The following is a 26,634-nucleotide window of genomic DNA, read 5'->3' as shown; positions in this document are numbered from 1 at the left end:
GAATTCCATGTGTATTGTAAGGGAACCTAATAAAATTCTCAGAACAAAAACCTCTAAATGATTACTTACATATATATAAAATGCAACAATGGACACATTTTTAAAATCCAGGGCTGCATCAATTTCGTCCATGAAGTACAGGGGAGTGGGTTTGTAGTGGTGAAGAGCAAATACTAAAGCCAATGAACTAAGTGTTTTCTCTCCTCCTGAAAGATTGAAGATCTTCTTCCAACTTTTCTTAGGTGGTCGAACACTGAATTAAAAAAATCTCTTATTAGTCAAATTACTTGCACAGGTAACGACTTCATGGTTGGTTTTCCATAAATGGCTTCTACCACCTTCCTCGGGGATCTCTAATTTGCTTTTCACAAATCTAAACTTTTTGGGGTTATTTTATAAAAATGTTATTGGAGGATGAATACACAGGAACACCTACCAAAATCTTAAGATTTAAATAGCAAGCCAGTAAATATTTCTTGCTATTCTTCCATTTCCAGCACATATTTTTTTGCTTTGCAATTTTAAAATCTTGATGTTAAGTTGAAATGGCTCAAAAATTAAAAGATGAACTAGACAAATATTGTGTAAAATTAAATATTTGCCACTTGCCCAAGATTTATGCTAACAAACTGCCAGTATGTAAATGAATTAGTATTTATCATCAAATAAAACACTCAAGCTGTAGCTCTAACCTTCACATCCCACCCCTAAAATATAGAGTCTGGAGAATATGTAGAGATATGTTAACAAGAGGATCCAAAACTCAGTACAAATTACAAACCTGAACATGATTCCTTCAGAGAAAGGATCCAAGCTGTCTACAAGCTCCAGTTCAGCATCACCTCCCAAAGTAAGCATTTGGTAATTTTCCTTTAATTTATTTGTTATTATATAAAAACCTGCCATGAATTCATTAAGCCTTTGTTTCCGAAGATCTTCATATGCCTGTCTAAAATGATCTCTTTCACAAGTAATTTTGTCCAATTCTGCTACCCGCTGTAAATATAATTCTTCCTATGAAAAAAATATCATGAGAAAAATACCTATTCAGTTATTCATTTGAGATGAGAGCTAATGCTGCTAATTATATAAAATTAAAGTTGACAATTTAGGCTAAGAACTAAAAAGAATCTGACTAAATCATTAACAGTTTATTCATACCTTCTTTTTATACTCTGCAATGGCACCAAGGTTTGGTTTCATTTCATGACACTGGGCTTCTAAAAGTGCAATTTGATTTGTTATAGAATCTGGATTCTTGATTGCTTCAAGATCCTGTGGGCTGAGAACTGCAATTTCTTCAAGAGGATTATCTTCTATGGGATGCAATGATATTCTTGAAATCTAAAAGTTCAGTGTAGATGAGCATTAGGGATGTCACAGAACTGTAATTTATTGTTTAAAAAAATCATATCAATATGACAAATTACCTATCTACTAAAACAATATATTCTAAGGAATTGTGGCTAATTTCTGTAGCAATTATTTTTCAAAAGACTTCAAGAAAAATATTTCTAGTGTTCCGAAGTGTTGATGAAGTCTTCTGTTAAATCTCTGAATCAGCCTTGGGGTGAAGATGGTGAGTAATGTACCCATTATTCAGATTTTTCTGTATATAACAATTACTATATGTTATTGATTATGTTCTCTATAAATCTAGTGATTTTCTCTCGGAATTAAGAATCATAACGTCTCAAAAGTACACACACACAAAACAAACAAAAAACAGCTCTTTTTCATAAAGGATATTTTAAAGTTACATTTAACTAAATGATAACAATCTTACCTCTTTTTGCCAATATTTTATTTTAGAATTATGTTCAGCAATGTGACCATCTATTTGTTCAAGTTTCAACTTAATACTAAGTGCATCTTTTTGAAGTGCATGTTCATTTTCTTGAATTATTTTTAGTTCTTGAAGTAGATTACGATGTTCTTTCTGGATCTCTGGTAAGGATTCCTAGAAACCAAGAAGAACTACTATAGGTAGGACCCTCCCAAATGGAAAGAACAGGTATTTTCACATTAGAGATGAAGTTAGCAATCTCTTCCTATGTCCCATGCATTTTACAGTTTATTTACAGAAAAGTTACAATACAGTACTCATTTTTATTGTACAATACAGCTGTAAAAGTTTTGACCTATTGTGTGCTTATTACTGTGTAAGCTGATGTCACATATCCCAACCCTTTAAATTGCTTCAAAGACCATTCACTCCTGTCTTCAAATCTTACCTCTGCAGCATTTGTATTTTTCACCACCTCTGCTGCTTTGTCCTCAAGACTTTTTAGTTCTGCTGTTAAATCATCTACTTCTTTCTCAGTATCTTTTATTTCTTTCTCTGTGCGAAAGACGGAGTCTTGTGCTTTTTTAAGATTTCTAAACAAGCAAAATGATGTATTAAAGATGTAGTAACGTGTGATTTATCTTGCTTCTGACAACTTACCAACAAATGCCGTATTAATGAGACATTTTTCTATCACAGATGTTAAAATTTATGATTTACTAAAACCATCCTTGAATTGGTTTTTATGTTATACATAACACTTCTGAGATGTTGTATATTAACCTCTCAGTATAAGGTGATGAAACTTAGATCATGAAGCAAAGTTGTCCATTGAATTATTATTTTGTCTTTGTCTTATCAGACTGGAGATTCTTAAATCTCTACACCCATGAAGTTATACACTCAAATAAAAAAATACCTCCCAGTTAGGGCAACATGTGCTTCCCAAGGAGGGCAACAAGGACTATTTTTTCCCTTAAAAAAGTTACTTCTACTTTGACAAATGTGTAGGCAAACTTCTGCTCCTAACATAAACAAATGGCTTATTAGTGCTTTATCTCTGAACCAAATACACAAATGAACCAGGTAATCAATATGCAATCTGTTATAATTTTAAGATAAAAGAAACAGTTGTTTACATTTCAACATTTTGTATACCTAAATTTAGCTCTAATTCTTTAGAAACAAAATAAATATTCTAAAAATTAATTTAAAAACATGATCTATGAGGGGCGCCTGAGTGGCTCAGTCGTTTAAACTTCTGACTTTGGCTCAGGTCATGATCTCTCAGTTCATGGGTTTGAGCCCTGCATCTGGCACTGTGTTGACAGCTCAGAGCCTGGAACCTGCTTGATTCTGTCTTCCTCTCTCTCTCTGCTCCTCCCTCCGCTCGCACTCTCTCCCAAACATTTTAAAAAATTAAAAAAAATTAAAAAAAAATCTATGAATGGTTAATAACTTTTTGTTGAGTTAGGACAATGGAATAATCACGTAAACTAGAAAGTTACCAAGACAATTTTGCCAAGAGGTCTCGTTTTTACCTCTTATTTTCCTAAGATCTAAATCTATTTAAATTAACAACCATCTATTCCTCTAAGCCAGAGAAACAAAACTCTAATTTTTATGTGCATACAATAACTGGGGAGTTCTGTATGTCACGGCATACCTGTTTACCACTTAAAACATACACAAAAATGGTCATAAAATAAATGTTTATAGGCTTCCCTTTACTAAAGTCCTGTTAGGTAAAAACATGTCAGACAGGCTTAATAAATAACAGTGGAAATGTTTGAAGGGCATTACATTTAAATATAAACCCCTTTTCCACAGTGGAGGTAGCAAGATGACAAGTTAGGTAGTACACATACTCTACCTGTCAGCAGTCTTGATTGCTACTTGGGCTTTAGTAATAGCAGAAGCACATTCATCTAATTGCTTATTTATTTTATCAAGTTTGTCTTGTTGGGCCTTGAGTTTATGGTTATTGATTTCCACGATGATATTGTGTAATCTTTTAACCTCAGCTTCTACTTTACCAGCTCTTTCAGCCACACTGTCATATTCTGAAATAAAAAGAAAGAACTCCATGTTTCTAGGTTCACACACATCACTTGTTAGATGTAAACTTATTCAGTCATATGACTTAACCTGATGCATGCAAAAGAAATTTTACAAATTTGGGCAAAGTGAATCTCAAAAAACCCACTAGAATACCTCCCCCCAAAATAAACTAGAATACCCCATGTCAGAACAAATGGTATTATAACACATGGTTAAATTACCTGGCTTAGCCATAAGCACAACCTGTTTAATGGCTTCATGCCCTCAGGCATTTTCCAAAAATCTCTGCAACTTTTTCTTACGTAATTCCTTGACTGACTAGTGGTCTCATAATGATTTCTGCCCTCAGACTATGTGCCTATTAACTTGTCTGTGATAAAAAAGAACTGTGGTTGTTTTATTTTGCTAACCTAACTTAAAGTACTCCCTCACATGTTGTAACAAAGTGGGGGAGGGAGGATGAACTGGCAGTTTTCTCTATGGCACAGAAAACTAAAATTTGATTTCCCAGATTCCCTCATATCTAGGCTTCAGACATAATTAGGGTCCATTCAATTGAAAAAATTCACATAATTTGGAAGGCATATGTGATGAACATGTTTCTGCTGGCAAGCAGTGACAGAAATTTGTATTTTCTTGGTGGCATTAGAAATTCTGGTATTCAGTCAAAAGCTCTGTGAATACTGACAGGCAATAGCACTAACTTTGATGGCGTGAATTGGAACGGATGCAATGTGCTTCTATTGTTGGTAGTTGCAGTGCCATCTTCCCAATTTGAGAGATGACTTTCCAATTATAAAAGAGGCAGTATAGTTCCTTTGATGGTTCTACAGAATGGCTCTAGATATCATTCTTAGATATTCAACCTAGAATTTCCTTCTTTAGTTATCCCACCCAGTGATTCTGTAAACAGTCTAATACTCTCTTAAACACACACATACACTACACAGATCCCGATTACACTAGCCAGGGTGGAATCTCTTCTCCATATTTGAATTCTGATCACTATACAATATAGAAAGAATGACAGGTGGCAAAAAGATGAGTTCAAGCTATCTTATGTCTAGAAAGGTAAACAGAAATGTTAACTTATGGAAAGAATCCCACAAAGCCCCTACAGGAGGAATATGGACATTTGGCATAGGAGGCAGGCAGGATTTGCTGAAAACAGGATTGCATGAGGACTTAATGACTGCTCCCCCTCCACTGTCTCTTCTTTGTCAGGTAGGTTGTTAATTCCAACAAGTTTATATATCTCATTAATTTACCATTTCCCCTTTTTGTCCTACATTATCAGAGTTGGATTCCAACAACTCATTTTTTACATTTCTGAAATCACCACTTGGCTCCTGAAACAAAAAACAATTCATGTCTTCTTTTTGGCCTTCTGTAGCGTCTTTTTATCCTAAGGTTATTAAATACACACATTTAAAAGTTCTATATTGCCAAGACTCGTAATCCCTCTCCACCCCCCAAAATACTCTATTTAATGAATTATTTTGCTCACAGTGGCAATGTTCTCTGAAGTTAAAATTCCATTAAGCTACTTGCGTGCTCTGCTCACTTATGGGTCAAAACACCAGCTACTATGTGTGCTGGCACCACAACTTATACTGGGGGTGGGCCAGAATGCCCCTGGAAAGAGTCCAACTTGCAGAACATTTTCTTAAGTATGTATCTACCATGCATTTCTTTTTTAATATCTATAGTAGCATGTCTATTAGAAGTAGAAGGAAAAACTATGTGGCATATATCATCTATAAGTTTGAAGCCTTTATTCTATAACCACCTCCCCCCCATTCTCTATAAACAGCTATTCTAAAAAATTTTTAATTTTAAATTAATTTTAAATTCTAAAATGAAATTTAATTTTAAAGAGATACTTGCAGAAATGAGTACTTCACAGAAGATATTAACAGTATTGATATTACCCAATAGTGTTAGTCTATTAATAATAGCCAGTATTTCCATGAGAGGAGCTATATATATATATATAGGGCTCCTAATAAAGTCAAAGCTTCCTTTTCAAGTAAGAATGAAATACAGATTCCAGTAGTCTCTGTGAAAATGTTGTTATAAATGACACACATACGTTTTTGGCTGCTCATCTGACAATTGGGTACCACCAAACCAGTCACAACAAATACTGTGTGGAGAAAGAGTTAAGCTAATGTGTCTACAAGAACAAAATACAGATCCAAAATAAATGCAAGGGGGGGAAAAAAAAACCTGTCACATGAGGCCGCTTCCACCGTACATCACTCTGGTGGCTATTTCTCTCAGAGACATGGCCTATAAGGCCCTACATTATCTGGATTCTTCCGCTAGCCACTTTGGCTTCCTTGTGTTCCTGGAGACTCCTAGCATACTCCTGCCTCAGGGCCTATGTACCTCTATGATCTTAAAATGCTCTTCTCCCAAGTATCACATAGCACTCATACTTCTGTTGTGTCTCTGCTCAAGTCTCTCTAGTAGAGGCCTGTCTAACCATTGTGATTCCCTATCTCCACCCTGTCCTGTGAACCCTGATTTTATTATCACTCAGCACCACCCAATACAAAAAGCAATGTATTTGTTCAGCTTCCTAATCTGAAGCGTGAGATCCTTAAAAAGAGGGACTTCATTTTGTTCACTGCTCAATCACCACACTTAAACAAACCTGGTCATGGCCAGCAGCAGATGCTGAGTGAATGTTTTTTTTTTTAATTAAAAAAAAAAAAATTTTTTTTTTAACGTTTATTTATTTTTGAGAGACAGAGCGTGAGCAGGGGACGGGCAAAGAGAGAGGCAGACAGAATCTGAAGCAGGCTCTCCAGAATCTGACGCAGGGCTCAAACTCACAGACCATGAGATCATGACCTGAGCTGAAGTCGGGACGCTTAACCAAGAGAGCCACCCAGGCACCCTGTGAATGTCTTAATATTAAAAATGTAGACAGGGGTACCTGGGTGGCTCAGTCAGTTGATTGTCCGACACTTAGTTTTGGCTTAGGTCATGATCTTGCGGTTTATGAGTTTGAGCCCCGTGTCAGGCTCTGCACTGGCAGTGCGGAGCTTGCTTGGGATTCTCTTTCTCTCTCTCTGACCTACCTAGCCTGTCTCTCAAAATAAATAAACTTAAAAAAGAAAGATCTGGGAAAAAAAAATAAAGTTAATACGGGTACTGGTGAATATTCAATGTGCAAAGTAGGTCTACTTAATATCTTTTTATCTCTTTTTCTGTTGGAAGAAAACTCATTTTTGGAGCATTTGAATAATTACTACAAGTCCACCCCAACTAGTTCTTCTTTTCTTTGCTTAATATTTATTTTTGAGAGTCAGACAGAGAGGAAGACAGGATCTAAAGAAGGACCTGTGCTGCCAGCCCAGAGCCTGATATAGGGCTTGAACTCACATACTGTGAGATCATGACCTGAGCTGAAGTCGGATGCTTAGCTTAACTGACTGAGCCATCCAAGCGCCCTAGCCCCCAACTAGTTCTTTGGTTGGACAATCAGTATGTGCCCTCCTGGGTTCACAAATTGAACTGTAACAGGGGTCTTTCCTGAGGATGTGACAAAAGGCTGTGTTTGCTGTTCACTAGCTAAAATACTGAAGCCAGGAAGGGATCTAATTATAACCTGTCATTCCCCCCTCCTGCAATAAGATGCACATCTGTTTGATTGAAGCTAACATGAAAAGAGAAGCAGGGCTGTTCAAGTGCATGATCAGGGGATTTAAATTTCAAAGCCAATTTTGGCTATAAGCTTATGAATTCCCTTTCTTGCTTTATGTATACTGGTAGAACACTTACAATATTTACATGTACAAAAGAAAAAAGTTCTGGAAGGAAAACATGTTTTTTAAGTTTTCAAAGACTGTTTTTCTTCATGTGTATACCACTTATTTCTTGTGTGCTTTAAAGTGATTTAGCTTCCCCAGATACTCAGTTTCCTAAATCCATAAAATAACTATTATCTTGAAGGGTAAGACTGAGCCAAACTACACAAAGTATAAAATTAAGAGCACTGGTTCTGGAATCAGATTGCTCTGGTCCTCAATTCCTCTACAAGCTATATATATGACGACTTTGGGCAAATTATATAAACCATTCTGTGCCTTAAGTTTTCTTATTGGCTAAATGAAGTACTTAATAGTACTTACTTTATAACCTTTTAAGATTGAGATCATAGAGGGTGCCTGGTGACTCAGTTGGTTAAAGCTTCCAACGCTTGATTTTGGCTCACATCATAGTCTCATGGTTCGTGGGGTCACGCTCCGTGTTGGAGCTGCCTGGGATTCTCTCCCTCTCCCTCTGTCCCTCCCCAAATTGTGCGTTCTCTCTCTCAAAAAGAAATTATTAAAAAAAAAGAAATAATAGAAACTATAAAACAGAGCAGCTGACTTGCACATAAGTACACAACTGCTATTTTTATTCCATAAACTATTTTAAACATTTCAAATATTAAAAACCTATTTTTGGCAATCTCAAAAAAAAGAAAAAAAAAGAAGGAAGTGTGTACCCTTAAACACATACACATACCTTTTTTGAAAACACTAACATTTTCTTCTAGTAACTTCTGCTTTTTCTTGTCAGGGGCTGTAGCAAGCACATTAGCTTCGAGTTCCTTAACTTGGACATTCAAATATTCTTCTTGCTCCCTTAAACGCTACAGAAATGTTTTAACATTACAGATCATTATTTTAACTTACTATAACAATGATCTTTGCCTTAAACAAAAAGACACTTAAAATCTTTAAGAAGAAGACAAATACTAATAGGAAAAGAGCAGAAAACATGAATAGTTAACATAAAACATGAAAATGGCCAACAAACACATGAAATTTGAAATTCATCACAAATATAAGTTAAAATGCCACTTTTAGGTACAGAGTAGCAAACTCACAACACAGTGAAGACCGCCTAGTTTTTAAAGACTTGGAAAAATAATTATTTACATATACTACTAAAAGTAAATTAATTGGAACCATCCATTTGAAGACAATTTGGCATCATACAACAATACCTTTAACACTGTACACATAGTGGATAATAACCATAATTTTAGTAATCTAACCTAAGGAAATAATTGGGTGCATAAAGATATACCAAACAAGGATATTTTATTTATTTTAAAGATTTTATTTTTAAGTAATCTCTACACCCAATGTGGGGCTCGAAATCACAAGAGTGAGATCAAGAGTTGCATGCTCCACTGACTGAGCCAGCCAGAAGCCTCTAACTAGGATATTTTAAACATAGCAGTATTCATAATAACATAGAAAAGCATTTATCAAATTGTGACATAAAGAACACACTCAAATGCAGCTGTAAAAGTAAATTTACATTGGCTTGGAAAGAAAACCACAATTTACTAAGAAAAATTAACATGACTCAGTAAAAATCTATACACATATCTGTATAAATATAGGACATAAACACAGACTAGGTATTTATATCAAAAAGTTGAAGAATATACATAAACTGTAAGGGCAATCATCTTTTGGATATTTCCGGCAAATTGTTTTTTGTTTTTTAAATCAGTGGGGTATGCACTGCTTTTTCATAATTAAGAAACATTCTACTTTGAAAAGAGAATGAAATTAAAGGGTTACACAGATATTAAGGGAAGACACATTTCCAAGGTGTATAAATGCAAACAAAGAATAGCCGTGACTGGAGGAAAACTGCAACAGGGACTTTAACATTCAGGGAAATGAAATCAAGAGACAGGCCTTCCACCTAGAGAACCATTCTTCTCCCTTATTTTCTAAAACTATAAGCAAACAACAAAATGTTTCTGCCAAATGCTACTGAATTCCAATAGCTTTAGCTAATATTAATAAAAGAGTACCTGGATGCTTGCAGTAAACTTTTCTAGTGTATTCTTCATTTCTCGTTCATTATGCCTTAACTTAACTACTGCTTCTTCCAGTTGTACTTTCTGTTCCTGGATTTGCACTGCTTTTTGAGAGTCTTTCTGCAACTGTAATTCCATTCTATTTACCTACAAAGAGTACCAGTGAAATAAGTTTTCTCTAAGAGTCATTTCAGATTAATAGCGAAATCAATTTAGGAATGAAGAAAACCCCAACTTCTGATTTTAAAGCCTAGAACAAAACCAAAATCCCCATTCCAAACCCCAATCCTAAAGCTTAGGAGACGGTCAAACTAATTTCTGTATCACAGAATCAGATGGAAAGACAATTTTAAGTGTTGCACAGTCACCTATTTATACCATTCAAAATTTTAAGTGGAAGGATATAAACTATTTCAAAATATGGGGGAAAAAAATCAAGGTACACCTCTTTGGAAAAAGCTCAGTATCCAAGGAAAAAGTATAGTGTTCTGATAACAGAATACAGTAATTTTTTCTAGGCATCTTGACGTTCTCATACTTGTGGGCATGTAAAATACTTTGAAATAAAACTTGGAAATGCATATCAGAAATCTTTGCTATACTTATTTTGAAATAGAAAAAACAATCATGGACTATACCAATTATATGTGAAAAACATTAAATGTTAAATAATGATTGATTAAATTATGAAATGTCCATATGATCCAAATGTAATATTAGAAAGATACATATGTTGAGCACATACTTTCTAAATTAACATGTTTTATTTTTAGAAGTTTAAAGGATTTTACATTTAAAAAATCCCACAGCTTACATATATCATTTATACAAAATCCAATCTGTTAATTTAAAATCTGAGTATCCTTAAAAAGGCTTAATTTTATAGTATGTATGTTACACATCAGAAGGCTTTAAAAAAAGTCTGACTCTAATTTTATATATGCTCACCTCTTCTTCTGAGATTTCAACAACAACTGATGAACCCATCCTTCCTTTCATTACTCTGCTTCCACCACCAGTCATTGTACCTATAAAACAGAGAAGTCAGACTTAGCTGTATTCCAACAAGATTAAATAAACTCAATGTCAGGAAAAGAACTAAAAAATTTTTTTAAAAAATTATGTTTATTTATTTTTGAGAGGCAAAGAGAGAAAGAGAAGAAGAAGCTGGGGAGGGGCAGAAGAGAGAGGGAGACACAAAATCCGAAGCAGGCTCCAGGCTCTGAACTGTCAGCAAAGAGCCCAATGCAGGGCTAGAACCCACAAACCGCGAGTCCATGACCTGAGTCAAAGCTGGATGTTTAACTGACTGAGCCACCCAGGCGCCCCAGGAAAAACACTTTCATTACCTGATTGTTCTATGATTTGCCCCTGTAACGTCACCACTCTCCATCTTCTATCTTTCTGATATGCTACTCTTGTGGCTTGATCTAAGTTGTCAGCAACTAAGGTATCCCGTAAAGCAAAGTAAAAAGCTTGGCGAATTTTCTCATCTTTTACTTTTACTAAATCAAATAACCGAGGAGTATTTTCAGGAGTTTGAATTTTGGTCATTTTATTCGCCCATACAGTCATCTAAAAGTTAAAAAAAGAAAAAAAAAAAAAAGAAAGAAAAACAGAATGTATCATTTCTTTAGGGTATTACTTACATAATATACATATGTAACATGTAAGAACATGTATACAAGGTTCTGAATATCTGCATAATTATTTTGCCGTTATTTAAAAAGTATAAAATTCTATTCACAGATGACATGATCTTATATATACAAAATCCTAGGGAATGCACACACACAAAACTATTAAACCTAATATGAATTCAGCAAATTGGTAGGATACAAGACCAATGTACAAAAATTAATTGTATTTGTACACACTAGTAATGAATAACTTAAAAGTGGGATTAAAAAATTCCAATTATAATATCATATTAAACAAGACAGAAAACCCCCAAAAACTTAGAAACACATTTAACAACAAAAGACCTATACACTAAATGCTGTAAAATATTATAGTATGAATTTAGACCTAAATAAATGGAAGACAGCTCCAGTTCCTGGATTGTTAAGGTTTAGAATTGTTAAGATGGCAACCCAAATTGATCTACAGATTCAATTCAACCTGCATCAAAAATCCCAGTTGCCTTCCCTCTCCCCCCCAAACTGACCCACTAATCTTTAATTTTTTTTTTTAAAGTTTATTTACTTTGAGAGTGTGCATAAGCTGGGGAGGAACAGAGAAGAGAGACAGAATCCCAAGGTTGTTCCACACCATCAGTGTATAGCCCAAAGGGGTGCTCAATCTCAAGAACCATGAGATCATGACCTGAGCAGAGATCAAGAGTTACATGCTTAACTGACTGTGCCACCTAGGTACCCCTGACCAGCTAATCTTAAAATTCATATGGAAATTAGAACAATCTTGATATAAAAGAATAAAATTAGGAGCGCCTGGGCGGCTCAGTTGGTTAAGCGTCCAACTCTTGATTTCAGCTCACATCATGATCTCATGGTTTGTGAGACTGAGCCATTCATCTCTCTCTCCCTCTCTCTCTGACCCTCCCTGCTCACACGCTCTCTCAAAATTAATAAACATACATACATTAAAAAAAGAACAACAAAATTAGAGAACTACTGATTTCAAACCTTATTACAAAGCTATAGTAATTAAGACTGTGGTACTCATGATCCTCACAATAGATGCAGAGAAAGCATTTGACAAAATACAGCATCCTTTCTTGATAAAAACCCTCAAGAAAGTAGGGATTGAAGGAGCATACCTCAAGATCATAAAAGCCATATATGAAAGACCCACTGCTAACATCATCCTCAATGAGGAAAAACTGAGAGCTTTCCCCTAGGTCAGGAACAAGACAGGGATGTCCACTCTTGCCACTGTTATTCAACATAGTATTGGAAGTCTTAGCCTCTGCAATCAGACAACATAAAGAAATAAAAGGCATCCAATCGACCAGTAGGAGGTCAAACATTTGCTCTTCGCAGATGACATGATGTTCTATATAGAAAACCCTAAAGATTCCACCAAAACACTGCTAGAACTGATTCATGAAGTCAGCAAAGTTTCAGGATATAAAAATCAATGCACAGAAATCGGTTGCATTCCTATACACCAACAATGAAGTAATAGAAGGAGAAATCAAGGAATCAGTCCCATTTACAATTGCACCAAAACCCATAAAATACCTAGGAATACATCTAACCAAAGAGGTGAAAAATCTATAGACTGAAAACTATAGAAAGCTTATGAAGGAAAATGAAGAAGACATAAAAAATGGAAAAAATATTCCATGTTCCTGGATAGGAAGAACAAATACTGTTAAAATGTCAATAACTATCCAAAACAATCTACATGTTCCATGCAATCCCTATCAAAATAACACCAGCGTTCTTCACAGAGCTAGAACAGATAATCCTAAAATTTGTATGGAACCAGAAAAGACCCCCAATAGCCAAAGCAATCTTGAAAAAGAAAACCCAAGCAGGAGGCATCACAATCCCAGGCTTCAAGCTATACTACAAAGCTGTAATCATCAAGACAATATGGTACTGGCACAAGAAGAGACCCTCCGACCAATGGAACAGAATAGGGAACCCAGAAATGGACCCACAAATGTATGGCCAACTTATCTTTGACAAAGCAGGAAAGACTATCCAATGGAATAAAGACAGTCTCTTCAGCAAGTGGTGATGGGAAAACTGGACAGCAGCATGCAGAAGAATGAACCTGGACCACTTTCTTATGCCATACACAAAATAAACTCAAAATGGATAAACGACCTCAATGTAAGGCAGGAAGCCATCAAAATCCTCGAGGAGAAAGCAGGCAAAAACCTCTTTGATCTTGGCCGCAGCAACTTCTTACTCAACACGTCTCCAGAGGGAAGAGAAACAAAAGCAAAAATGAACTACTGGGACCTCATCAAAATAAAAAGCTTCTGCACAGCAAAGGAAACAATCAGCAAAACTAAAAGGCAACTGACAGAATGGGAGAAGATATTTGCAAATGACATATCAGATAAAGGGTCAGTATCCAAAATCTATAAAGACCTTATCACACTCAACACCCAAAAACCAAATAATCCAGTGAAGAAATGGGCAAAAGACATGAATAGACACTTCTCCAAGAAAACATCCAGATGGCCAACCGACACATGAAAAACTGCTCCACATCACTCATCATCAGGGAAATACAAATCAAAACCACAATGAGATACCACCTTACATCTGTCAGAATGGTTAACATTAACAACTCAGGCAACAACAGATGTTGGCGAGGATGTGGAGAAAGAGGATCTCTTTTGCATTGTTGGTGGCAATGCAAGCTGGTGCAGCCACTCTGGAAAACAGTATGGAGGTTCCTCAAAAAACTAAAAATAGAAGTACCCTACAACCCAGCAATTGCACTACTAGGCATTTATCCACAGGATACAGGTGTGCTGTTTTGAAGGGACACATGCACCCCCATGTTTATAGCAGCACTATCAACAATAGCCAAAGTATGGAAAGAGCCCAAATGTCCACTGATGGACAGAATGGACAAAGAAGACATGGTATATATATACAATACAGTATTACTCAGCAATCCAAAAGAATGAAATCTTGCTATTTGCAACTAAACGGATGGAACGAGAGGGTATTATGCTAAGTGAAATTAGTCAGAGAAAGACAAAAATCATATGACTTCACTCATATGAGGACTTTAAAATACAAAACAGATGAACATAAGGCAAGGGAAGCAAAAATAATATAAAAACGGAAGGGGATGAAACATAAGAGATGCTTAAATATGGAGAACAAATGGTTACTGGAGGGACTGTGGGAGGGGGGATGGGCTAAATGGCTAAGGGGCAATAAGGAATCTACTGAAATCATTATTGCACTGTAATGCTAACTAACTTGGATGTAAATTAAAAAATAAATAAAATAATTTAAAATAAACAGTGTGGTACTCATAAGAATAGATATATAGACACATGGAGAATTCAGAAATAAACCCTCAGATTTATGGTCAGTTAATCTTTGACACAGATGCCAAGAAAATTCAATGGGGAAAGAATAGTCTTCTCAACAAGTGGTGCTGAAACAACTGATATCTACATCTAAGAGTAGAGGTACACTTTACTTTGTTATAAAATTAACTGAACATGCACTAAAAACCAAAATGTAAAAGCTAAAGCCCACAAAAGAAAACAGGAGGTAAATCACCATGTGCTTGGATTATGCAGTAGTTTCTTAGATATGACACACAAAACATAAGAACATTTAAACAAAACATTTAAAACAAAATTCGACAAAATGATTAAAATTTTAAACAACTGTGCTTCAGAGGACACTGTCAAGGAAGTGAAGACAATGCACAGAATGGGAGAAAACATCTGCAAACATATATCTGACAAGAGACTTGCACCCAAAATATATGAAAAAACTCTTAAAACTTACTAGTAAGACAAATAAAGCAATGAACAAATAGGCAAGGGATTTGAATAGATACTTCTTCAAAGAAGATAAACAAAATGCCCAAAAAGCACATGAAAAAATATTCAACGTTAGTAATCAGGAAATGCAAATCAAAACTACAGTAAGAGACCACTACATACCCAACACTAAGATGGTTATAATAAAATAGACGTAGAAACAAGTGTTGGTGAGGATATAAAGATACTGGAAACTATACATTACAGGTAGGATATTGTATAGCCACAATGGGAAAGTTTGGCAGTTCCTCAAAATGTTAGTTAACAGGTAACCCAGCAATTCTACTCCTAGATATTAACCAAAGAGAGCTGAAAACAGGTATGCACAAAAATCTGTGTATGAATGTTCATAACAGCAATTAGCCATAATAGCCCAAACATGGAAACAACACAAATGTTCATCACTGTTGAATGGATAAACAAAATGTGGTATATTCACACAAGGAGCATCATTTGGCAATAAAGAGGAATGAGCTGCTGATACATGCTACAATATGGATAAACTTTGAAAACCTAAGACAACATACACAAAAACCTACATACTGTATGATTCCATTTATACAAAATATCCACAACAGGTAAATCAAAAAGCAGATTACAAACTGCAGGTGGCAGGAGATAGGTTTTGACTGGGAATGAGTATGAGATTTCTTTTTGGGGTGATGAAAACATTCTGAAATTAGTGGTCATAATTTAACAATCTTATAAATACACTAAAACCAATGAACTCTACACTTTAAAATAGTTAATTTTATGGTATGTGAATTCTATCTCTGTAAAGGTTTTTGTTTTATTAAAAGCAGTTACTGATGATGGAAGTTAGAAGCGCCAAGCTATCAGTCACTCTAATATCAGAATGTATATTCCTTTAAGGGAGGCATTGCAAGGTTTTTTCTTACAACTATATAACCCCACAGCCTAAAATATCCTCAAAACCTACCAGCTGTTCACTAAATAACTATAAAGAAAAAAGCTAGAGTTCAAATGCAGAAAACAATTTAGTACTTTAAAATTAAATTAGAGGTAGCTTATTATGAATACCTACCTTATCCAAACCTATAAAGGTTGCAACTCCAATATTTTGTCTTTTAAGGAAGTTCACACAATCTTGAGCTGTATCAATAGAATCAACAACAATGTAGTCTAATGCATGACAACAGGATGAAATAGCAACATCGTATTTTTCATCAATTGCTCCTAAGTCTCCCTAATAATAAGAGGCAGGGGGAAAAAAAAATCATTGCACAATCAATAATTAGGCACAGGATCATTTCATTATAATTCCTACATATTTTTCAAGTTACTTTTACTTGAAAAACTATACTTACACATGTTTTTTTTTTTATTTATTAAAAAAAATTTTTTTTTAACGTTTTATTTATTTTTGAGACAGAGAGAGACAGAGCATGAACAGGGGAGGGTCAGCGAAAGGGAGACACAGAATCTGAAACAGGCTCCAGGCTCTGAGCTGTCAGCACAGAGCCCGACGCGGGGCTCGAACTCAAGGACCGCGAGATCATGGACCTGAGTTGAAGTCGGCCGCTTAACTGACTGAGCCACCCAGGCGCCCCTACACATGGTTTTTAAAAACACAAAAGGTACTCAATGAAAAGTATGTGTTCCTCTCACTCAACCTTCCCCTTTTTTCAATCACTACTAGTTTTTAATGCACCTTTAAAAAAATTTGTAAGATATGCAAAGTTTGGATTTTTAATGAGCACAAAATGAACTGTTTCATGAAAACGAAAACATACAATGTAAAGATTTTCAAATCTGTCAACCTTAAAAGCACTACAGCATAAGCAAAATAACTTCCTAAAATAATGAAATTTGGGGGCTCCTGGGTGGTTCAACTGCTCAGCATTTGAGTCGATTTCGGCTTGGGTCATGATCCTGGGGTCATGGGATCAAACTCTGCATTGGGCTCCACACTCAGTGTGAAGCCTGTTTAGGATTCCCTCTCTCCCTCCCTTGCTCTTGCTTGCTTTCTAAAAAATAACAAAATAAATAAATAAATAAATAAATTGGAGCGCCTGCGTGGCTCGATTGGTCAAGTGGCCAGCTCAGGTTGTGATCTCACAGTGGGGAGATCAAATCCTGTGCTGAGCATGGAGCCTGTTAGGGGATTTTCTCCCTCTCTTTGCCTCTCCCCAGCTTGTGTGCACTCTTTCTCAAAATAAGTAAACAGAAAAAAAATTTTTTTTGAACTATTGAAAGCCAGCTAAGATTATGTAAGTCCCCATAAAACATATTTGCCTGTTTATCAACCTATTAATTAGCCATGAAGCAGCATTCATACAGACTAGCTTTTTCTTTGAAAGCAAAGGAATAGATTCAAATTATATCTCCCAAGTAAATAAGGTGTAAGTCACACGGCCTGGAGACATGGAAGCAACTCTGCTCGGTAATTTTCATTTGCACTTACAAATCATTCTCTTTTCTCCTTCTTTCTCTGGAAGGCTAACTCAGGGACTGCACTAACTGGGTCCTTGGTTTTCTAAGCTTTAGAAAATGTGAAGTAACAGCTAGAGATGGCAGGGTAGGAGTTGAAGGGGGTTGAAATATTTTCCCCATTTCCTTCTGGCCACCCTGTAGCCATGGCTACAGCTCCCTTCCCTCTTCAAATTCAAGAGCAGTAATGGCCTCCACTATTGCTAGCCTTGGGTTTCTGCCTTATCCCGATTTCCCTAAACTCTAGCCACAATCTTCAGTATAATGGTATAAAATCCAGAATTTATCAAATTCTTTATTTTTTAAAAAAAGAATAAAGTGGTTTTGTTAAATTTCCTTATCATTGCTAGTTTTTTTTTCTTCTTGGTACTAAATGGTAGTTATCTAAAACTAAAAAATAAAAACTACGTTTAATATGAGATAATCCATACCACCAAGAATTTTACCATGACTGAGTACTAAGAGCAAAAAGGTCTTTTAAACAAAAATGAATGTTACAGCAACTCAGTATTATACTTAAGTCAAAGAAAGAAAATTATTTACAGTATCTTGAGCCATTTCCGAATAAATCTACTTTACCAATCTTCCATATATTCCTGGAATCCTGCCAGATTTTTTTTCTTGAATTATTGCATCAAGGACTTTCCCTCTACTTCGATTCATTGCTACGGAACTCTTTGCTTCTTCAACTTTTTGGAAAAGATCACGAACCAAACTTTTCAATTTTAATTCTTCTTGTGTAAGTTTTTCAAGTTCTTTTTCTTTCTAAAAGTGAGAAAAAAAAATGAATCCCAGAAACATACGCCCAACCTAATTCTAATAGCATAGAATTAGTTGTAATCCCTCAAAAAAGACGACCAATAAAAAACACCTGAACCAGAACTAAACTTCCAAACTGCAGGGTGTGGGTTTCTAAATATGGATGGGTTTTCTATTTTAAAGGAATATAAATTATTTGGGTCAATAACAAGGACCCTAAGTGCAATATGGTTCTAGTAGTAAACTGATTAATAGAATGAGTAGAGCTAGTGTGCGGAAATCTCAGTTCCATACCACAAAGTTATGCGTAAGTGTGTTCCAATTCCTAAGGTCTGCACTAATCAAAAACAGACGTTGGTATAGGACCCAGAATTTAAGGGACTGGGCAGGACTATGGTTATAGTGTGCTTTGCATTCTAAATAATGAAAGATATTTATTATATATGTAATTTTCTTTTTAAAAAATCATAGCTTTGAAATGAAAGGGAATATGGTAGGTGAATAGCACTATTGCTATACAAAAATGCCAGGCTGTCAACAAAAGGAATCATACACAGGTACATAAACCCCCAAACTCTCAGTTTCTCAATCTCTTAAGTTAGACCAGCCACTTTTCCTGACATTATTCCCCACTCCTGGCTTTAAATTATTACCTCTATTACCAGTCAAGAGTATAAAGTAAAAGCTCAAGTTACAAATATAATTTACCCCCAAAATAAACTGAGTTACCAACAAGACAAAGTGGTCACTGAATATAATTTAAGTTTACGTTAAAATTCTAATTGGTCATGAAATTCCCTGATGACTTCCATAAATTCAGTATCAGAAAAAAATACACTAATTGGTTTATATATTCATTCTTACACATTTACGCCAGTTCAGATGTTTAGATTAAAAAATATATAAATACAAACATATAAATTGAAAACTTGGATTGATAAACAATATTCAGAAAAAAAACAGAAGCAAAGATTTACCTCTTTTAATTCCAGTTCAGATTGAGGGAGTTTTGCCTCTATATCTCTGATCGCAGTTTTCCTTTCTTTGAGAGTCTCAGATGCTGCACTTAGAGCTTCCTTGGCCTTACTTAATTGAGACACTGCAGTATTATGACGACTGAGATAGATATCAAGTTCTGACTGAGCTACATCCATCTTTGAACGTGCTTCATTTACTGATTTGCTGAAACCCATAAGTTCTTTCTCTCGACTCTGTTAAAATATGATGGACTCCATTAAATCTGAAATACATGTTTTCAAACCTAAGCTGAAACGGAAACCATACATCTTGAATTCAACTTTAAAGATTCTACAAACATAATACATAAAATTATAAATAATTCTTACAAGCTGAACACACTAATAGTTTTTGCCGGGTTGCCAATGTTCACTGTACATAGTCTCTTCCCAATTGATTTCACAAGCACTTAATGAACTAGATGTAAATATGCTTTTTAGAAATTAAAACACCAACAAAAATGAGTGTTCAAAGAACAAAAATTTGAGTGTAAACTCTAGATCCATGGTATTCCACATTACCTTACCTGAAATGGCAAAGTGTAAAGACTATTCAGCAGAAAGTTTCCTCAAGTATGTTTATGTTGAGAATCTTTGTAAATTTTATTTTTTTTAATTAAAAAAAATTTTTTTAATGTTTATTTTTGAAGGAGAGAGAGACAGAGCATGAGTGGGGGAAGAGCAGAGAGAGAGGGAGACACAGAATCCAAAGCAGGCTCCAGGCTCCGAGCTGTCAGCACAGAGTCCAGCGCGGGGCTCGAACTCACAAACTGTAGGATCATGACCTGAGCCAAAGTTGACGCTTAAATGACTGAGCCAGCTAGGCACCCCTGTAAATTTTACTTTTTAAAGTTTATATATTTATTTTGAGAGAGAGAAGAGGAGAGGAACAGAGAGAGGGGGAGAGACAGAATTCTAAGCAGGCTTTGCACTGTCAGCACAGAGCCAACGAGGGGCTTGATCTCACAAACTGTGACATCATGACCTGAAATCAAGAGTCACATGGTCAACTGACTGAGCTGCCCAGGCACCCCATGAACCTTTGTAAATTTTAGACGTAAGGCCAGGTAATACTCGAAACTGGTTATATTTGACAAGTGGGCAGAAATTTGGGGCTACCATAACTGACTATGTAGAAAGGATCTATTTATTAGGATAATGGCATAAGGGAACAGACCCAGGACCATGGGGTTATGTGCAAAATCATCAGATAATCAGTTTAAATGTCAAATGGTAAAAATCATGAACACTAACACATGTACACACTGCTCACAATGTTCTAGGCCTATTACGAATGTTCCATATGAATTCTTGAAGATAACAATTTCATGAGGTAAATATCATTAATTATGCTCATTTTGAGGAAACAGGCTACAGTTTAAGTAACTTGCTCAAAGTCATGCAATCACTCAAGTGGCAGAACCTCTCTTTTTAGCTACTGTATTGAGGAATGAAGACACTTGGATGGGTGTCCTGGCTTTGTCATTAATACACGTTGCCAAGATACACAGAAGTACTCAATATGTATTAGATGAACAAATGTGAAAATCTGTATCCATATATACTATTCATGAAAGCTATTGCATTACCTATTGCCATTTTATCACATGGGCATGTTACTTATAAAGTTCTGTAGTATGGCATTAGAACACGCCCCATTCCAAAACAGAATCTATTAAATCTGTAGCTTAAAAAGCCCACAAACCCAATACAACTTTACTGAAGTACAATTAACAAAGTTTGTATATAAGTCTATAACTTAGGTACTTAAGTCTTACATAACTTATAGAACGTAAATCAATTCAACTCATTAGTATTATCTATTACAATTTCTTTTTAAAAATATATTTATTTTGATATAGAGGGAGAATACACAGGAGGGTCAGAGAGAGGAGGAGAGAGAATCCCAAGAGGCTCTACCCTGTCAGCGCAGAGGCCAATGTGCGGCTTGAACTCACAAACCGTGAGATCACAACCTGAGCCCAAATCAAGTCAGACATAACCAACTGAGCCACCCAGGTTCACCTTTTACAATTTCTACTCAGCATACTCAGTTCTGTCAAAAAGGCTGTGAATATAAACAAAGACAGCTAAGCTTCATGCTTTATACTCTCATTGGGTTGATAAGACATATCAATATGACAACCTCATACTCCTATTAATGAAGTGCTAAAATAGCTAACATTTTTATTAATTTCTTACTTTCTAGGCACTTTATGTAAGAGTATGTACATTTTATTTTTAAAAAGATTCACAAGATGGGTAATATTTTCTTCCATTTTGAGAAAGAGGACTTTGAGACCTAACAGCCTATACAGAAAGATAATGACTGATGTAGGATTTCAAACCAAGAACTGACTCAAGAGCCATAAACTATTATACAAGTGCTACAGGAGAAAAGAAAGGTACTTATCAACTTGTGGTTAGTGTGGTTCCATGTTTTTACAGGTGTTAACTAATTAAGAGAAGACAAAAAGCTATTTGATGAAATCAAATAAGGGCATTTCCTGCCTCCACCATAAATTCTCATTTAGTTAACTTTTTTTTTTAAACGGGAAAGTAGAAAACAAAAAGAATTTAAGCTATTTTTATGAATGCTAGATATTGTTAAGTCCAAAATTTTTCTAACAGTTGAGTTTTTACTATTACCACACAAAAACATTCTTCAAGTTAAAAAAAAAAAAAGTCACCTAGACACCAACTGATAAAGAATCTTACTTCTTTTTCTTTTTGAAGCCCTTGTGTTTCCTGTTTAAGGCTATCCATAACTTCTTTCAATTTTTCTTCTTCTTTCTCTTTTTCCTTCTCAAGGGCACTATTTCGAGTTGTTGTCTCATTTATGATTTTCTCACTCTTGGCAGGTATACTTTTAAATTCTTCAACCTAAGATTGTAAAACAAATTAAACTTGGAGGAGCATGTACCTTTAGGCTATCCAGTATCATCAGTATTTGGCTTATTTAAAAGCATTTCTCAGTATCCTCTAAGTCTTTGTGGTTTCCTTTGTAATTTGACTTGAACTAGCTGGCTTTAGCAAATACTTTCTTAACCATTTACTGCAATTTCTGTGCTCTTAATTTAACAGTAAATTCTACGAATTCCTCATTTGTTATGGAAGAGAATTCTCCCTGGCTGGCATTCAGGTCTTTCTTCCTTCTGTTCTACTTTCAGGCTATAACTATCCTTCTTCACCAATTAATATACTCTGGCTATGTGGAATTTCCTAAACTGTCCTTCATGGTATATTGAAACTTACCATGGATGACTTTTACACCCCGTGGCCTCCCCGAAATCCTAAAATCTTTCACAACATTACCCTTCCAGAGTCACTATGTAGGAGTAATATCTTATTCCATTAATACCTTTGGTAATAACCACTTATTGACATTTGATGCCTAAAGACTAATACCTCTATAATAGTTACAGCTGGCTTAGCCTGTCCAATTTAAGCATTACCCTCAAATCCACGTTGGTTTGTTCAGATTATCCAGCACCAGAATTCAACATTTCCCCAAAATGATGACCCTCAAACACTGATTTGCACAAGATTTATTCCCATAGTGAATGGAAAGTATTTTGTAAACAAATGCATTTGGAAAAATACAACATAAAGGAGAGCCTATATTATAACTAACACGTAATTATATGGTACAAAGCCTTTTTTGGGAGAAGGGACTTAGATGTCATATCTATTAATATCTGTTAGTTAAGAAAATAGTTTGAAAGACTGCCAATTGATCATTAGGGACTGATTCCTAGGAAATAATGCGTTCTGTTCCAAACTTAATCGTTTTTAAAACCTCAAAATAGCTAATCCACCCTCTGTAGATTTTTGAGTTTCCCCTTCCCTCCTTTCCAAGACAGAACTCTTATTCTGATACTCTCTAGGAGGCAGGTAATGTTTTTAAAATTTCAGAATACATAACCAAAAACATCTCTTTAAACCATTACATTAAGAAAAGGAAAACTATGTTGTTTACTATCAAACAGAATTGGTGACTTGATAAGTATTTTCCCGACAATATATGCCACAGAAACATAAACTCTAAATCTCAAAGCCAATGAATGCAAAATTTACCTTTGGAGAAAAAAAAAAGTCACAATCAGAGATAAATCCTAGAACACTTAATATTCAGAATCCCAACTCATTTTCTTAAAAAATGAGGGAGTGGCACATCCATGAAAAATAATGAAAATTAAATCTGATATTCAGATATGAAATTTGTAAGATTTCTTTCAAAACCTACCTTTTCTTTATCTTTTTGAAGTTGTTTCTCCAGTTTTTTGGCTTTACTTGAAGCATGTTTTAATTTTTCCCTAACTTGAACATCTTCTAAATCTAGCTGTGTAAATTTTTCTTTGTTTTCCTCAATAAATTTTGTAATTTTATTCAGTTTCCTAACAAATAAAGAGAATTATTAGTCATAAAGAGAATTATTAGTCACTATTTTAGATATTCATTTATTTCAAAGTCATGCTACATGTTCTGCCTGGGACACTGCCTTTGTAAATGTGTCCAAGCTCTTACAAGGTAAGATTCTAGAGCTAACCATTTTCAAACTGGTCCTCTCCTTCCACTAAATTTGAGGGAGCCATTAAAATATGATTACAAGAGTTGCTTTGCCTTTCTAAACTGGATGGGAAATACTACATTTCCTGGTTACTATAGAGTCAAGGTATAGAAATACAATTCCACAATGTAAAACTCATTTTAAAGAAAAAAAGATCACATAGGTAAGAGATATTGGTGTCACCAAATACTGTGAGAAGGCATAGAGAAGGGTCATGATGAAACTTAAAAAAAAAAAAAAAAGTAACCTTATTACTAATTAAGAATTAGAGTAACCTAATTCTTAAGATGTGTGGACTGTTTATTCTTAAGACAACTAAGCTGCCAGGTTAATTTTTTTTTGCCGTGTATTATTGTGTTCTGCCACTAGGAGGCAGCATCTTCTGTTAATTTAGGACCAGTGTTGTGCACTGAATTTGTGATGATCAACTGGATGCAAGGCAATTAAGTTTTTTATTCTTTTTCTGAAAAAGGAGACCATTTTATAAGTTGGCAAATTACAGTTGGCATTACATTTATGTGCTGGCAGAAAGTTTATATATATATATATATATAAAATACACACACGTAAAAACAACTCAACCTAAACACTTTAGTACTTTCCAAGAGATTATTACTTTTCTACATCTTTTACAGCTTTATTCTTAGCTTTCATTTCATTTGACAGTATATTGCTCTTCTCATTAATTTCTTTGGTATCTTCATGAATTTTTTCCTTTTGAGTTTCCATTTCAGCAATTCGTTTCTGCAGATCATAACTAGAAAAAGGAAAAGAAAAATCAGAGATCCTAAAATGCCATTTCTAAAATTGTGTAATAACTTAGTAAAATTAGTGGTTTCTACAGTATTCTTAACTACAACCAATTTACAATTAACTACCTAGGGCTACAGGGTGAAGCACAGGGGGTACTGCAGTACAGACCTAACTCAGGGTCAAAGCTAGAATTAGGAACAAAATTGGTTCCATACAAACAAAATTAGATCAGCTATTACATGCATTATAGAGAATGTATGTGTAGAACTATTAAGTACATTAATAAACACTTGTGAACCCACCTCCCAACTTAAAGTAGAATACTTAAAATTCAACTTTGAGGACTTCAGGGAAAGGTGGCAGGTAGGATGATCTTAAGTTCTCCTTGTCCCAAGGCTACAACTAGATTAACACCCTTATCAGTGTAAACCCAGAAAATGAGGAAGACTGGCAGAACACTCTCCACAGCTACATGTAGAGAAGAGGCCACACTAAAGAGGGTGGGAAGGGTGGAGAAGGTGGTTGGGGCTAAAGGGACCCATTGGAACTGTTCTTGGGAGGGAGGAATGCTATGAGCATGAAAAAGGGAGAAAAACAGACCCTCACTACAAGAATCTCAGGCATGGGGAAGACAACACCCCATTTGGCTTTAAAAACTAGAGGGAACTAATTTTGAGAGTTCTTATTATCAGTGGGATGTCACACCTGGAAAAATCAGATGGGAGGTTGAGAGGAAACAGAGACTGCGACCCTTAAAGAGACAGCACAACAAAAAGTCCCATGGAGATAGAGCATAGAAGCAACAGTTTGAAAGACTGAAGTATATGTGAAAGAAATTTATTTACTAATTTCAGAGCATGTAATGGAGGGCAGATATATTAAGGAGAAACAAGAGAGCTGGCAGGCACCATTTTCTCCCCTATCTCCCAGCCTAGATACAGAGACACCTTTGGGAACCAGTGCAGTGCCAATACTCTCCATCTATCTTGCGAAGAGCTTCCTCAACCCCCACCCCCACCCCGATTCTCCTCCAGTCCTGCCCCCTCCAGCATGCCCTTGGCCAAAGCCTATCCAAAGTGGTGCCACAAGCCTGGCAATGTGCAAGGAGCACAGACAGGAGCCAGCACCACACCAAAGTGCCACCTGTCCTGAGGAGAGGGGAAGGTAACCACACACACCAGTTTGACTTGAGCCTCAGCAGTGGGCTGGGAGCAGTCATTTGGTCTGGCTGCAGGCCCTGCCCACCAATGAAAACTTCTCAAGGGACAACAGGGAAAGTGTCCTGCAGTTTGGTGCTACTGCATCTCTGGCAAATGCCTGTCTGACTCAAGTGGCCCCAGATTGGCCCACTAACAACACAGGGAACAAACCTTGCCCAACAGGCAGAGTGAGCCATTGCACATGACTGGACTGAAGGCACATGCAGCTCAGACCCACAGTGGGGTTACATGCAACACATATGAGACACCCCTGAAGTGCCAAGTTCTGGTGAACAGGGGACACTGCATTGCAGGACACTATAGGACCTTTTCTTCATAAAGCCACTACTTCCAAGAGCAGAAGACGTAGCTGACTATCCTAACACATAGGAAAACCTAGAGAGTTGGACAAAATGAGGTGACGCAGAAATAGGTCCCAAATGAAAGGACAGGACAAAATCACAAGAAAGCTAAACAAAACCGAGAGAAGCAATATACCTGATAATTTCAAGTAATGCTCACAAAGATCCTAATTGGACTTGAGAAAAAGAGGGGAGAATCTCACTGAGACCCTCAATACAAAGAGACAGAAAACCTAAAAAAGCACCAATCAGAGATGAAGAGCTCAACAACTGAAACTAAAAATGCACTAAAGAGAATATACAGAATAGAGGAAGCAGAAGGATCACTGACCTGGAAGACAGAG

General features: G+C 35.8%; 1 protein-coding gene across 1 annotated transcript in view; it reads right to left on the bottom strand.

Moving 5' to 3' along the window:
- The window catches only part of SMC4 (structural maintenance of chromosomes 4), a 45,656-nt gene that overhangs the window by 1,569 nt on the left and 17,453 nt on the right, over positions 1-26,634 (bottom strand). The window contains exons 8-23 of the mRNA XM_047874756.1: positions 24,593-24,733; positions 23,653-23,803; positions 22,125-22,289; positions 19,368-19,601; positions 18,211-18,396; positions 16,226-16,387; positions 11,036-11,261; positions 10,635-10,714; positions 9,681-9,833; positions 8,369-8,495; positions 3,660-3,849; positions 2,235-2,379; positions 1,787-1,960; positions 1,162-1,344; positions 782-1,014; positions 70-253 (exon numbers count right to left, since the gene is read on the bottom strand). Coding sequence (XP_047730712.1) covers positions 70-253; positions 782-1,014; positions 1,162-1,344; positions 1,787-1,960; positions 2,235-2,379; positions 3,660-3,849; positions 8,369-8,495; positions 9,681-9,833; positions 10,635-10,714; positions 11,036-11,261; positions 16,226-16,387; positions 18,211-18,396; positions 19,368-19,601; positions 22,125-22,289; positions 23,653-23,803; positions 24,593-24,733 — 2,734 coding nt within the window. The remainder of the gene's footprint in view (positions 1-69; positions 254-781; positions 1,015-1,161; positions 1,345-1,786; positions 1,961-2,234; positions 2,380-3,659; positions 3,850-8,368; positions 8,496-9,680; positions 9,834-10,634; positions 10,715-11,035; positions 11,262-16,225; positions 16,388-18,210; positions 18,397-19,367; positions 19,602-22,124; positions 22,290-23,652; positions 23,804-24,592; positions 24,734-26,634) is intronic.

This window comes from Prionailurus viverrinus, chromosome C2 (assembly GCF_022837055.1).
Source record: "Prionailurus viverrinus isolate Anna chromosome C2, UM_Priviv_1.0, whole genome shotgun sequence".
NCBI lineage: Eukaryota > Metazoa > Chordata > Mammalia > Carnivora > Felidae > Prionailurus > Prionailurus viverrinus.
The sequence above is the reverse complement of the archived record's forward strand: the minus strand, read 5'-3'. Positions and strand labels throughout refer to the sequence as shown.